This window comes from Pyricularia oryzae, chromosome 3, assembly GCF_000002495.2.
Source record: "Pyricularia oryzae 70-15 chromosome 3, whole genome shotgun sequence".
NCBI classification, from domain to species: Eukaryota; Fungi; Ascomycota; class Sordariomycetes; order Magnaporthales; family Pyriculariaceae; genus Pyricularia; species Pyricularia oryzae.
In genome coordinates this window covers 2,670,043-2,683,977 of record NC_017849.1, presented here as the reverse complement: position 1 = coordinate 2,683,977, position 13,935 = coordinate 2,670,043, and the positions used below count along the sequence as shown (strand labels likewise).

Below are 13,935 nucleotides of genomic sequence, written 5' to 3'. Positions count from 1 at the left end.
GCGACAATTACAAAAAGACATTGATTGTGACGATGTGCATGATGGATCGTCACTCGATAACACAACATATAACCTCTCTTGTAGTAGGAAGTAGAAAATAACTGGAATTTGGCCCCACGACATCACCTACTGCATGCAGTATGTGACCAAGCAAAGTTACCTGAGTTAGACGTTAAGCTGCTAGCTAAACTACCTAGGTACATTCGGGTGAACTCGACCTGTATCCTGTGCAACAAGATTGCCAGAGAGTTTTCCTTCTTCTTTTTCCTTTGGTTTCCTCACATTTATCGCGACCAAACATTCATGTATTTTTCTTTCTTTTTCTTTGGGCCGCCTATTGACTATTATAAGACCCGTATATGCTAGACGCCGCGCTTTCCCTGGCAATATCAAATCATTCGCCCAAATAAGCTCCTTTTGTAATTATACCTGACTGACAAAGCATACCGTGTCTCTGGAAACCCAAGATCACAGCCATCTCCTGTAGGCCCAGCGAATCCGATCAAAGGCCCGCATTTGTGCAGTGATACCTTTGACATTCACCACGTCCTCAAGATCTTCCAGGAATTCCCTCTCCACATCGGCAGGCAGAACGCCATTCACTAGCTTTCGCAGGACGTGAACCTCACAGACAAGCAAGCCGTAGTCCTTGTATGGAAGCAGGTTGTCTTGTGACGGGCTGGACATGGCATCGGAAAAGATACGGTCAATGTTACGCAGTACCCTCACTGCTCGAACCGCACGCTCGCCGCGTCGAGTACCCTTCCTTCCGCTCAGGAGTGTGCGGAGGTATTGGAATCCAAAGTAGGTAACCAGAATCCCTGGAGTAAGCCCGACGAACCCAAAGACCAGCTCTTGGCTTTTGAGAAGCGCGTCGATCCCGCTGATTGCTGTCTCCAAGTCAACTTTGGTCTTTTGAACTTGTATGAGCAGGGAGCGAAGGAGGTCTCCACGAATGGCGCCCACGAATGGCCGCTTCAGTTCACTCTCGTAGGCTTTGAGCACTGGTGTTACATCGCCCTCACGGATCTTGGCCCGCAAGTCGGAAACCTGGGATTCGTTGAGGGCCGAAGTGGCGCCGGCCAGCTCGGGTCTTTCTAGTGCAAACTCTACCACCATTCGCTCAAGGCTGTCTCGGTCGGCTCTAAGGCTGTCGCGGCTCATAATGGCGATCTCGCTGTTGCTGTCGTGCCTGATGGTGCCGACAACCTTGCGCGTGGGTTCAATTACCCAGTTGAACCAGAAGTCTCGCATTGTTGCTCCAAGGTCCGCGATCCACTGCAGCACATCCTCCTGTCGATTGACAAGCACCTTGAGTATCGTGGACGAGGATAGGAGAAGCACCGTGGCCGGGAGCCAGTATCGCACCAATCGGGGCGGACGTCCGTGCTCTTTGACCAGTTCATTCGTAGCGGCAACATGATTGGGCAGGCTGCTCTGCAGAATGCTCATCAGTCTCTGGGCAAGGATCGCGGGCTTCTGCGCTCCGGCCACATCCTCTGCATGTATGGACAACTCAGGGTCATCCTCGACACCACGGAACACCCGGTGTTCAAAGTCACTAACGCCCGTTTCCAGGGTCAGCACCTCCCTGACGATCAGATCCATCAACGCAACACTCCGCTCGACGAAGCCCTTCCATTCAATATTGGCGTCATTGGAAGCAGTTTTCAGATCTTCGTCAGCCCCGAAACTTAAAGCCTCGTCAATGAGCACACCCAGGCCACTAGCAGTCATATCACGCAGCTTCTTCAGCTGGGCCTGTCTCTGCTTGGCATGAGTGCGGCACAAGGCAATGGGCGACATTACCCTGCGCTGAACATTTGCTAGGGATCGTGTCACAATGCTCTCGCGCACTATGCCATAAAATCTAGCCCAGCGCTGCGACAATGAAGCCTGAGGTCCTTCGGTGGCAAGTACCCCTAGGGGCGAAGCCTGAAGGCGGCGAAGTCGAACCTGAGTATCGACGGCAATCTCCTTGGCCCAGACCCAGAATCGTAGGGGTGCTGTCTGGACTGTGAATAGGCTGCTGTATGTATATGAGCTCAAGACAGAGTCCCAATACCAAATGTCGTTGCTCAATGGTATTATCTGGTCCAGCAATGTGTTGAACAAGAGACCGTATACTTGAAGGGTGGCCTTGCTGATGAGTAACCACTCAATTTCCGTCTGCTGAGCACTTTTGGCGTCTAAAGCGTCAGGTTGACCATAAGAATCGACCAGTCCCGACTGGACCAAAAGACTCTGTATCCTCTCGGAACCTAGTAGAGCTTGAGAAGAGGAGGACGAGGACAATGCCTTTACAATCCATAATTTCTCTGTAATCTCAGCAGACGAGAAACCCTCTACGTTGAATGTCTTCTCGTAGGATTCGTCGTCTGCGCCATTTTCACCATCCAGAAACCCATCTTGGGTGAGTAGAGGTGACAAGCAAATCCGGTCTATTTGACTATCAAGTAGACGGACTCGACTAAAACGTGGAACCGGAGCTTTAGGGTTAGTATAGTTTTCTATTTTGGTATAATTATTATAAAGCCTGCCAGGCCCTCGTTGACGTCATCGAGAGGTGCACAGTTTGAAAGATTGAAAAAAAAAGGGTGCCTACTCTTCAACAAAAGACATGATGTTGCTGAATCTAGATCCGGTGCATTATACCGAGGTGTTGACCTAACAGGCTACCCGATATGCATTTACCGAGTGTGAGCTCAGGAGAATGGGACGCAACCTTGAGCCAATTCTTTTTCGTGTTCGGACTGGGTCCAGACGGAAGTAGGTAACAACAAAATAGCAGGGGAGACAGGTTGACCGAGGCAGCCAAGTAGAATAAATAGTAGGAGAATGTTGCTGTACTGGCAACTGCGAATTTGCGCGATGCTCTTTCAATTCAAAAGTATTTGAAAACAAACGTTGTGCGCAAACAAGCAGTTTTTATTACTACTCTTCCATGCTCCTTTGGTCGTCTCTACTTGGCGATCGTTCCGCAGCGGACAAGAGGAAACTGAAAGAGGAAAGAAGAAAATAAAAACCAGGTGCTCAAAATTTCACGCGGATCTTCGATTCAGCTGGGCCACCTCCGCCCGTTTATTAGCGAGGTTGCTCCGAACTACGGGAAGGTAGGTACGAATTGAGGCGGGGACGGATTGGTGGATTGAGACAGCCTCCAGCTGCTGGGCTCAGGGCAACATTTTCCCCCCTTCCCTCTCCCTGTAATTTTTTTTAAACTTCCACATGAAAAGAATCAGATATTGATCACGAGCTACTAGTTCTAGAAACGGAGATTGGAAAACTGTGAAAGGAATCAATTTGCAAGGGAGAGCTAAAATCGCCCTAACTTTGACTTTGTGTAAAAATACAAGGGTACATAATATTTGTGTGCAATATCATAAGAGCTTTATGTACTGTCGTATTAGGCCCAGCATGTACCGGTATTAGCGTCTCCGGTGTGCCCCTCGACCTTTAATTGGTTTATCTTTTATAAGTATGGGTCTTGCCAGGGAGTCTGCAATTAGACAAACGGAGTTGGAGGTACCGGTATCTCAAACTGCGAGGGATTGCCTACTTAAGCCTACCTAGGTATGTATTATAATATCATAAAGTATACGTGGATTTCGAGATCGCTGACCATCGCTAACTTTACCAATGATCGTTACCGAATGGAATGTTAAAGTTTGCAGTGCGATTTTGGCCATCGCGTGTATTTAGTTATCCGGAAAGTCACGAGGTGGTGGATGCAAGCCAAGACAATGGCCACAGTAGTACTTTGCTAATTATTACATTCTGAACACTCGATGGCAACATAACACAGTTCGACAGTCACCAACTCCCCCACCCCATGTGGACTGTCGGATCGTACGCGCACAGTACTGACATGGCAAGTACCGCCACTCCGTCACCAGCAATTGGCAGCATCGTTTGGAAGTGGGTTGCATATGAAAGAAAAGGTGGGCCGGAAGTCGGAAAGAGCCCAAGCCAAAATCGACCCATGAGCCAACAACTCTTATTATTGGCTGCTCTTATTCGGGAACTCTGAGCCGACCCCATTCCAAGCTCATCAAAGGTGCGATTTTCTCAAGTCCAGGGGTTCGCAGATTGCCATCGGTCTTAAGAAAAAAAATCGAAATTTAAAACTCACCTTTCAACTTAGACCTTTGTCCACCCCGTCACCGCTACATGGACCTATAGTTCTCCAAAACTCAACCATCACACAGCTATCTCTGTGGCCTAGATAACAACCATCTGTGCGAGTTTGACATCTTCAACATTTCCTGCTAGAGTGGGATTCGGCGCCACTATGGAAGCTTTGTATGTTTTCTGCCCCAACAACGTCTTTGCGCTCCATCAGCCGATTACTCGCACTCGTCCCGGTGGACTCCAAAGAGCAAGGCTTCTAACAATGGGATTCTTGCACGCAGCAAAAACGCCACCATCGCGGCGGGGGCTACCGCCCTGAACAGTAGCCACGGCTATTTCGATGTTTTCGAAGAGGTCTCAAAGTACCATGTTCAACTCAGCGTCTTGGAGCGCCTTTGGGCTGTAAGTATACTCGATTGCCTCCTGTTCTGACCCCCTTGAACTGGAGCTGACGAACGGGCTATTTTGTATGGTAGGCGTGGTATTTGTGGTGGCAGAATGATACTCTTGCCACAGGCATAATGAGCTTCGCCATGCACGAGATTGTTTACTTCGGCCGGTCCCTCCCCTGGATTATCATCGACGCCATACCATACTTCAGGCAATGGAAGATTCAAAACCAAAAGATCCCGACGGCCAAGGAACAATGGGACTGCACGATGCTCGTCCTGCTCGGCCACTTTACCGTCGAACTGCCCCAGATTTGGGTCTTCCACCCCCTGGCTACATACTTTGGTCTCGACCACGGCGTCCCCTTCCCTCCGGCTTGGAAGATCGCCATGCAGATTGCCATTTTCTTTGTTATTGAAGACCTGTGGCACTACCTTTTCCACCGCGCGCTCCATTACGGTCCTCTATACAAGAACATCCACAAGTTACACCACACCTATTCAGCACCCTTTGGTCTCGCCGCCGAATACGCCTCTCCAATTGAAGTAATGCTTCTGGGGTTTGGTGTTGTCGGAACTCCAATAGTGTGGACATCCATCACGGGTGACCTGCACCTTTTCACCATGTATCTGTGGATTGTTCTCCGTCTCTTCCAAGCCATTGACGCTCACAGTGGTTACGATTTCCCTTGGAGCTTGCGCAAGTTCTTGCCCTTCTGGGGAGGTGCCGATTTCCATGATTTGCACCACGAGCGCTTCATCGGCAACTACGCATCCAGCTTCAGGTGGTGGGACTGGGTTTTCGACACTGAGGCTGGCGATGAGCCCGCAAGGAAGAGGAGAGAGAAAAAGCTTGCGGCCCTCAAGGCTAAGAAGGCCCAGTAATTGGCAATTCTGTTGCCGAAACTTCCTACTGGACGGTCTAGTCGTGGTATTGTGTTACCAGAGCGCTTAGTAACCACCCCGACCTGCTGTGCCCCTTCCCAACTTTCTTTCTTTTCTTTCTGGTAAAAGGAAAAAGCGGTAATCGTCCCCATTTCTGATTTATAGGTGAATAGACTTGGAAGAACTGGCTAGGTCGTGGTGCTCGGAGAGGTTTGTTATTTGTTATTTTCAGCAGTACATATTGGGTGGCGTCTTAAGCGCATTGCTCACGGCAAAGTATGTTTTTGTAATAATACACTGATATTATGACTTGAAACAAGTTATCTTATATGCCTCGACAGTACAGTGTGTGTAGTTTTTGAAAGTAAGCAGCTGTAATACTACTTGCTCGGCTTTGGTACGCAGCAGTCACCAGAATTCGTTGTGACTGTTGATGTCAGGTCCCGCATCTTACACTTTGCATTCTCCTCGTCTGGGTTTTGCTTGACCTCTCCAAAGGCGGTTGCCAACGAATCACATACGGCGGCCAAGTCAACATCTTTGGCCGACAGTCCCTTAGGACTGTGCGTCGTCCAACGGATGAAAGTTGTGTTGTATACCTTGATATCAGTCAGTAGGGTATTCTGTTACAAGCGAGACGTTGACGGGCAGCATACATTTGACCACTCGGGATGGTGATTCTTGATTTTGCATTGGAGCGAGACTGCTGTCATGAAGTCCTGCAATGCATCAGCTGGTCAGCAAAGCTTATATGTTTGTGTAGCCAAACTAACGCCACGACAGCTACGTACCCAAGTCTTGGCAAAAGTCTTAAACTTGAAGGTTCGCTCTAATCCTTCGCCGTCTGGGGTCAACTGCCAGCGGCCAGGGGCCAACAAAGGGGTGAGAGCGGCGTCAAGAGCCGCGACGTCAGATCCAGGTGCAAAGTTGGGACGCGACATGGCCGAGTAGAAGCGCGCAGGCCTGTTTGGCTGTCTGCTTGCGTTTGGAATGATTGATTCAAGGTGACAAATATTACGGCCAAATAACCTCACGTTAGGTGGCATCTTGGCTTCTCTCCTGAGAACGATTCTCTCTCAGCGCGGGACATGAAAAAGATGGTGTGGGTGTGTAAAATCAGCCGACGTTTCCCGTTTCACAGCAAATATCCGTACTTAACCCTTACAAGCAATACTCGGTTCCGACCTTGTCGATTCCAATTCAATCGTATAGTAAAACGAACATCAAAACACGGCAAATCTTGGGTGGTTGGGAGCCTGGCCTGCCGACGCCGACAGGCTCTCATTTGAATGAGATTTATTCAACACAAATATACCCAATAAAGGACTTATCCTACAAAGCTCCAAGTCAGGCAGAGGCAGGCAGTCAGTCAGTCAGATGATCCGCCGCCAGCTGCGCTGGAAGGGTCGGACATAATCGCCCCACCTGGTTACGTCCGCCAACCAGACTTCTCCGTACTTGTGCAGACTCCACACTCACAGAAACGTTCGGCCGATCCATCGATTAATTTCTCTGTCAGCACGTTTGCGCCCGCCCACCATCGACAGGACATCACTTTATCCCAACGGGATTCATTGATTAATCATCAACCACCGTCCCATCCGGCCTCTCTTTCGTCGAGCCTGCCTCTGGAATATTCAGAACCATCAGAGCGTGAATGCTGCTGTCTTAATCGCTGTGGGAATCTAGAATATCTGGGGTCAAGCGCAAGCTTTGAATTGTGCAATTCTTTTGATTTCTCTTTGCTATTCTTGTTCCGCCACGCCCAAAGCCAACGACATTTCATCGGTATCTTGCTCGGCTTGCGCTCTCGAACGAGACCAGACTCCAGCCCCAAGGCTCGATCCGGTTCTTGCTGACTCAGAACGCGCAATATTACAAAGATGCAAAGTACCAACAACGCTAACAGCAATGGTGAGTGACCATCCCAAGATGTCCAAGACATGATATGATTGATGTAGGGAATAGGTTTGACTGCCGCCCATACAGAATCAAGTTTTTTTTTTTTTGTGTTTTTTTCCCTCTCTCTTTCTCTTCTCTCTCCCTGCCTCTCTTCTTCCTGTACCAACTGTCCCTCAATGTCCTTGTACTTCCTTATCATGCTGTTTTCCCGCCCACGCACTGCTCATGTGTGGGTGTGTGGTTGTGGACCGAGAACCTACCTGATTGATTATGTCGGCAAGCAAGCCGCACGTCCATCCCCCGCCTGTCAGAGGTTGAAAATGGATGGTCTTGCGTGTCTTCCATGTCAGCTTAATAATCAGGTCTCCAAGGCCAAGACCCGGATACAGGGAAGTACAAGCAGGAGACAGCACCACGCCACACCATAACCTGCCCAGCATTCGCGTTCAGTCACCCAGGCTCATCGACGAAAATCCTAGCCTTAGCTTGCCTAAGGTACCTTGGGTGGTGTGCAGCCTGTGCGCCTGCCTCTCTGGTGTCCGCACGCCAGAAAGCCGGGCCCGATACCTACCCCCCTGTCACCTACCTAAAGTGCCTACCTTACCTTCCATCGGGTTTCAAGAACAAACCCATCCCCATTTATCCAGCCACCTGCTCGCTCATTCTTACATAATACCGCAACCAGAACATCCCCCATCACCGGATTAGCTCATCCTCCTCCATCTCTCACTCGCTTTTCTCACAAAAGGTCACTTATCTCAAAGAGTCGCCGTATTATTTGCTTGAGGAGATTGTGACTGTTTTTTTGAATCCTTTTCCTCTCCATTTTGTCATACAAGTTCTTAATTCAGTCATTGTTGGCCAGCCCTTCATTGATTGTTTAAGAGCAGCGCATGAGCAACTAAGTCAGCGTCTATATTCAGAGAGAAGCCTCCCCAGATCCCGTTGGCTTCATCACCACAGTGCTAGCAGCACTCCTGCGTCTCTTCAGCCTTTCTGCTTATAGCCCAATCTTTGTATAAATCACAAAGAGACGCTGCTGCCCTTGTCAGTACGCTTACACCCCAGCGCCGTCGCATCATCGATACTGAGTTCGGAATTCGAAATAGGCGGCAAAGCAAAGCTGCTTGAATCGTTGTGTACGAGCTTGCTCCTGATTAGTTTTCCTACCACCCTCTGTCATGGCCTCTACTACCTGTAGCTAAACTGGCTTTGAAGAGGACCATTCATAATCCTCTCCCACGACCCTGTGCTGCTGCTCATTGTACCCGGGTGTGTTGCTAGGCGCACCGTGTTTGTCCTATGGGTTGGCATTCGAGTCATTTCACCTTGTTCTCCTCATTTCTATATCTTATTGGGTTGCTGGATTACCAACGCTTGGCGGCGCTTCACCAGAAAATGCCCAAAAACTCTCGGCAAAACACTAACACAATTTTGAGTTGCAGAGCCTGTCGAGCGAGACCATTTTCCTGCATCAACTGAAGAGGCCTCTGCAGCTCTGCCTGTTGCAAACGGTGCTCCGCAGGATTCAGCTGCAGTGACGCACCAGGCATCACATGGATACAACCAGTACCCTGTGTTAGCACCTCACGCACAGAATAACGGTACAGAGTCGCGAATTCATCCTGAGCTGCGGTCCCCCTCAGGCTACCTTCAAGCTGCAGATATGATGGCTTCTGTTGTTCCCGCGCCACCAACTGGTGGCCCATCGGGCACAGTACCGAATGCACAGCATCAGCCGCATTCTGCCGCAGGGGCACAACTACTACCTGGCCCTCCTCCGGATATGGGAGATCACACGGGTGACGCGAGGAAGTCAAATAAACGCGAATTGTCCCAATCCAAGCGCGCTGCACAGAATCGGGCTGCACAGGTGAGTAAAGCATCTATTTCATTTCCATCTGTGGGTTGCGCCGGTTGGCATCCTGCCACTGGAGTGGTCGCGGAGCGATTTGGGCGTGATCATCGGATTGGTGCGTTCAGGTCAGGAGTTTATTGGCTCGTCTCACAGTGCTGACTGTACACCCCGGAGCTTTAGAGAGCGTTCCGTCAGCGCAAAGAAGGCTACATCAAAAAGTTAGAGCAACAGGTGCAAGAGCACGAGGGCTTCGAGGCGACCCTCAGGTCATTGCAAGAACAAAACTACCTCTTGAGGGGCTATGTTGTACAACTACAAACCCATCTTATGACGACACAAGGCGACTATCCCCCGCCTCCACCAGGACTCACCTTGGAACAACATTCCCAAGAAGGCCCAGCACCGGCCCACAATGCGGCCCCACCACCTCCGAGCTTGCCTGCAGCCGCTCCGCCCGCCCCCATGATGTCTCCCAACCCGCAAGAGGCAGCCCCGCCCAGCGAACAGCTTCCAGGGGCAGGTACGGCTCTGGAACAGGTGGCACAGGCCGTTGCCAACCTAGGACGGACTGAAGAGAATCCCACGGAGTCAACACCTGCATACATCAAGCCTCCACCCGCCGATGACGACGCACGAACTGCCGAGGAACTGTCGCGCCAATTACACGGAGAGGCGGTGCCTACAGCCAGCATGTAAAAATGGTGTACGTGTACAATCGATTTGTATTGCTCGTGGGTGTGTGCCATTTTCACAGGTTCATGACTGTTACATGTCGACCTCAATATAAGATCGGCGACATTACAGCACGTCACTAAATGATGGAAGGCGTTTTAAAGGATAATGTGTTGGCGGCAAGGGCGTTTTAACATTCATAGTATACATGAAATATTCTAGTTTTGGCTGTCGCATCTTTTGCGCCCCAATCTTCTCGTTATCATTATTTAGCAGCACCCAAATAACCTGGAGAATGCGAGAGGTCTCTCCATGTGATTGGGCGCAATTTCAAGAGAAGGCGTTGCCCATGTCGTGCTCCTAAAGCACGAGCATAAGTCAGTTAGCTGTTTGGAGCCCAAAATTAAAATAGGGGGAGTAGATAGATGGTCTTCTTACCTTGATGTACTCGGGTCCGCGCTCTTGATACTCTTCCTTTGTGATAGCCGCAGACTTCCAAGCGTCAGTGCCAGCCCACCCGGCGGCGCCCCGCCAAGCATCCAACACCGGGTCCCGTGCTCGGCGAGTAGCCAGCAATGCACCGGCCGGCAAGAGGGCTTGCAGACCTGTCTTGAGACGCTCATCGAAATTTTCCAACAGGGTCAGTCCTCCCGTCAGGAAGATGTCCTTAAGGAATTTATCCCGTTGTATACCCGCGAGGCCGACAAGGCGTTGGGTGAGTATATCACCAGCAATCTCGACAATGCCGGCCTGGTCAACGCCTGCGATAGCCGTCGGCTGGAAGACAACCTCGGGCACGCGGATGCGCTCGACGTTCAGGTGGATCTGGTGGCGCTCGGCCGGCGACTCCGAGTCGAAGGGCCGCGGGCCGCGGGTCCACGCGTGCTCTAACTTCTTGCTCCAGTCGTTCTGGGCCTCGCGCGTGTGTTCATACGTAAAGAGCGGGTCGTACTGTAGCAGCTCCTGCTCGAGAGCCGTGAGCTGCGCCTCGTCCTTCTCCTCGCTGTCCTCATCGTCGCTGCCATCTTCCTTGTTAACGGCGATATCGCGGTACACGCCCCAGTCGGCATCGTTTGCACCAAAGTCGTCGTCGTCTCCGCCGCGCCTCCGCTTCCGCGATGTGCCCGAGCCTGTGGGCGTGTCCGAGGCCAGGTTGGCGATGCTCTTCATGCGCATGACCGACGCTAGCGTCTTCCTGTTACCCATGTCCTTGGATAACATCTCGCGTTCCTTGACCCGCGCCGCCGCCTCCTGGTGCGCGCGGCGCTTGTCCGCTAGCCACTCTTCCAAATTGTTGGTCCGGCGCTCTTCGTCCAGTCGTGCCTCCTCGGCTATTCGTGCTTTTTCGGCCTCCTTTTCGGCCTTTGCACGAGCGCGTGCTTCGTGATTGGACTTCATAAGCCGTTGTTGCCGCTTTGCTTTTATTCCAGCGTCGTCGAGTTCCTCGTCTGGCACCTCAAGCAGCGAGAAATCGGGCTCTTCTGCGGCCTCATCCTCTACCTCGCCGCCCAGGTCCTTTGTCCGCGCCTTCTTGATGGTCTTCTCCAGTTCCTTTATGAGTCGTTCAAGGTGAGCTTCATCCTTGACTTCGGCATCGTCAAGAATCCGTTTCGTCTCTTTCTTGGTCTGATCGACCAGCATTTTCTGTACTTTTTTGTAGTACTCGAGCTCCTGTTCTTTCTTTACCAGCCGATCCAGTCTCATCTTTGCAGCTTGTTCCTGCAACCTTCGACCGCTCTCCTTCTTCCTCTCTGCTATTTTCGCCAGTTCTTCTTCTGTTTTCTGCACAATTACCTCCTCTGTGAATGGATACTGAATTATCCGCTCACGATCCTCCAGTCCAGTCCAATCGAGGTACGTCTTTAGCTCCTCGTCGTAGTCCTTGGACACGTAACAGAAATCACGGAGCATGTGCTCCGTCTGGGATGTGTTCATTTTGACATTGCCCAGAAAATCGCGATACTTGAGCTTTATGAGTTTTAGTAGATACTCGGCCGCATGCCACCCGCCCCAGTTGAGACGGGTCGCTTGCGAAAGCAGCGGCTTCTGGTTATATACGGGTATAAGATGGGTGGAGCTGTAAGATGACGAGACAACCAGGCCGGTAGAGCCCTTGTTGTGCTTGTACGAGAACAGCGAATCTATACCGTACGCTACGGATGGAGCCCCATAGCACTCGAATAGAACTTCGGTCATGGCTGGTGGGTTGTTTCAAGTGTCAGCGTATTTCGAATAATATACCATGGGTGTATGTATAGGGAGGGGTGTCGCGGTCTCACATTTGCGCGAATATGGCAAGTTGGCAACAGCTTCGGTCATCACAATGGGCCTGTCTATCGAGTCCCCTTTGTCGTTCAGGCCCAGCTTGATGAACAAGTAATCCAACACATGCTCCATGACGTCCCAGTTGCTGACAATGTCGGTACCGGCCTCGAATGCGTTCCGTATGTGTCCCTTGGCAGTCGTATCCGAATAGCAGTCCCAACCAGCGAACGAAAAGGTCTTGCCCAGCTTCCTGTCGCGATACTTGGCCATTATTGGCGGCACGATCAAACGCGGGTCATTCTCGGTTGACCATCCGGCTCTGACGGCGGAGGATCCTAGTTGTAGCGACTGTCAGTGACACGTCCAAATGGGCTTCGCGATCACGGCCCAGCCTCACTCACCATTGTCTATCACAATGGCAACCGGGCCGCCCTGAGAAGTTGCGCGCTCCGGGCCATCTGACTGGGGTGGGTGGTATTTCTCGAACCGCGCCTCCTTGACAGTATATATAGTTGGTGATGGGAGTAGCTTCCATGCCTCCCTGAGAGGCGGCTGGGGGGCGTTTTCGGCCGCCGAGGACTGGTCATCTAGAACCATGGGCGTCATGGTGGAAGGAGAGGCGCTGGCGATTGACGGGGGACTATTTTGCGGTCATGGTCGTGCTACTGCACCTTCAGCCAGTCGCCAGTTGCACGCCGAAAGGGGTAAGATTTACAATTGAAATGTCGCTGACGATTATGTAATACAGTCAGATTGGCAGGCGCACTGGATGGTTCTCTAAAAATGCCGCGATCAGCTTGCGATCAGCATGTTCTTTGTGGTTTAAACTCTAGGCAAGGTAGGTACCAATCAAAGTAAAAGAAAGCATCGCGTTCTCGTTGATCAATTCGCGGGAGCATCGTTGGTGAGGTCAGACCCCTGCCATTCATGAGGCCCACTTGGTCTTTGATTACTCCACCCATTTCGTGCAGGGTAGCTTGTTACATGTAGTCATGTACTGTATATACTGGCGTCTGGAGACTTATTTACGGTATCTCGCTTTTGTTCCTCCTTTTTTTCCCATTGTTTTTTTCCCGAGGTTAGGTAGGGTGCTTTGAGGGTTTCTAGATTACTTGTCTCGATTTCTTCAATGAGGTGTTTGACAGTAGTAGAATCGTCCGACTGTCCCGCCAGTTTTTTTTCTTCAGTGCTCATACCGGTAGACAAGGGACATTGATGGTAGTAACCAAACCCCTCTTGGCCCAATAGCCAAATTAAAGTGCCTTTTCTTTATGAAGGCTCCTTTAGATTTTCAGTTGCTTTATCAAATCTGTCAGCTGAATCTTTTTGTTCATGTTAAGCACCGACAGCGACTGACCTTCCAGGTGAAATAAAACATTGGATTGATAATTCTTGAACATTTGCGCAACGAGCTCGACATTCATGTTCTGAATGTTGATCTCCTGAAGCGACTTGTTCATCACAACTATCGCCTCATTGAGTTTCTCCTACAACAGAGTCAATTTTTCTACCCGGTGCACATATCCGTTACTTGACGGGAGTCCACATGAAGGTCATATCGGCGCTTCTTACCACATTAGTGATAATTCGAGACAACAGCAGGTTTTGCTGGTGCTCATGAGGGCTCTCCTGGCACAAAGTCAGCAGTGGTCAAGCTGCGCAGCCAGTCTAAGCGAAGCACATACCATTCTCGCAGTGCTTTCTTTTGCTCGGCAAACGTCTTGCTCGCGGGTATTCTTTTGGCAACGTCGTCTCTGCGAGGAGTGCACAAGTCGCGTCTCACACGTACACAGCAGACCAGTCGGTTTGTCCTTCTCCCCGCAATGACGGCAG

The 13,935-nt window shown here is 50.8% G+C and overlaps 7 protein-coding genes across 9 annotated transcripts; 3 read left to right on the top strand and 4 right to left on the bottom strand.

The window, feature by feature from the left end:
• Positions 1–73: 73 nt before the first annotated feature.
• Positions 74–3,034, bottom strand: MGG_06134 (uncharacterized protein). The gene is made up of 2 exons (XM_003711958.1): positions 2,606–3,034; positions 74–2,470 (listed from the first exon to the last, which is right to left on the bottom strand). Exons 1-2 carry the CDS (start codon positions 2,620–2,622, stop codon positions 469–471), a joined length of 2,019 nt encoding a protein of 672 aa, XP_003712006.1. The 5' UTR covers positions 2,623–3,034; the 3' UTR covers positions 74–468.
• MGG_16763 (uncharacterized protein) lies at positions 2,902–3,353 on the top strand (the record flags this gene model as incomplete). Its single annotated transcript, XM_003711957.1, has 2 exons — positions 2,902–3,113; positions 3,270–3,353. Coding segments are annotated over 2 exons (296 nt in total), but the record flags the coding sequence as incomplete, so codon positions are not given.
• Positions 3,354–3,990: 637 nt separating this feature from the next.
• MGG_06133 (C-4 methylsterol oxidase) lies at positions 3,991–5,710 on the top strand. Its single transcript, XM_003711956.1, has 3 exons — positions 3,991–4,302; positions 4,413–4,533; positions 4,608–5,710. The coding sequence occupies exons 1-3, from the start codon at positions 4,292–4,294 to the stop codon at positions 5,403–5,405; spliced, it is 930 nt and encodes a 309-aa protein (XP_003712004.1). The 5' UTR covers positions 3,991–4,291; the 3' UTR covers positions 5,406–5,710.
• MGG_06132 (uncharacterized protein) lies at positions 5,603–6,683 on the bottom strand. Its single transcript, XM_003711955.1, has 3 exons — positions 6,197–6,683; positions 6,062–6,124; positions 5,603–6,004 (listed from the first exon to the last, which is right to left on the bottom strand). The coding sequence occupies exons 1-3, from the start codon at positions 6,449–6,451 to the stop codon at positions 5,786–5,788; spliced, it is 537 nt and encodes a 178-aa protein (XP_003712003.1). The 5' UTR covers positions 6,452–6,683; the 3' UTR covers positions 5,603–5,785.
• Positions 6,684–6,862: 179 nt separating this feature from the next.
• MGG_06131 lies at positions 6,863–10,339 on the top strand. Of its 3 annotated transcripts, none has more exons than XM_003711954.1 (3): positions 6,863–7,319; positions 8,753–9,180; positions 9,346–10,339. In XM_003711954.1, exons 1-3 carry the CDS (start codon positions 7,289–7,291, stop codon positions 9,859–9,861), a joined length of 975 nt encoding a protein of 324 aa, XP_003712002.1. In that variant the 5' UTR covers positions 6,863–7,288; the 3' UTR covers positions 9,862–10,339. The 3 variants fall into 3 exon arrangements, with proteins under 3 accessions (XP_003712002.1, XP_003712001.1, XP_003712000.1); XM_003711953.1 differs by having other exon boundaries at positions 6,863–8,358; positions 8,417–9,180; XM_003711952.1 differs by having other exon boundaries at positions 6,863–8,446.
• On the bottom strand, positions 9,987–12,942 carry MGG_16762 (uncharacterized protein). The gene is made up of 4 exons (XM_003711951.1): positions 12,504–12,942; positions 12,117–12,437; positions 10,276–12,035; positions 9,987–10,197 (listed from the first exon to the last, which is right to left on the bottom strand). The coding sequence occupies exons 1-4, from the start codon at positions 12,706–12,708 to the stop codon at positions 10,168–10,170; spliced, it is 2,316 nt and encodes a 771-aa protein (XP_003711999.1). The 5' UTR covers positions 12,709–12,942; the 3' UTR covers positions 9,987–10,167.
• On the bottom strand, positions 12,870–13,913 carry MGG_16761 (DASH complex subunit dad4). Its single transcript, XM_003711950.1, has 4 exons — positions 13,788–13,913; positions 13,675–13,731; positions 13,460–13,589; positions 12,870–13,400 (listed from the first exon to the last, which is right to left on the bottom strand). The coding sequence occupies exons 1-4, from the start codon at positions 13,788–13,790 to the stop codon at positions 13,372–13,374; spliced, it is 219 nt and encodes a 72-aa protein (XP_003711998.1). The 5' UTR covers positions 13,791–13,913; the 3' UTR covers positions 12,870–13,371.
• Positions 13,914–13,935: the final 22 nt, after the last annotated feature.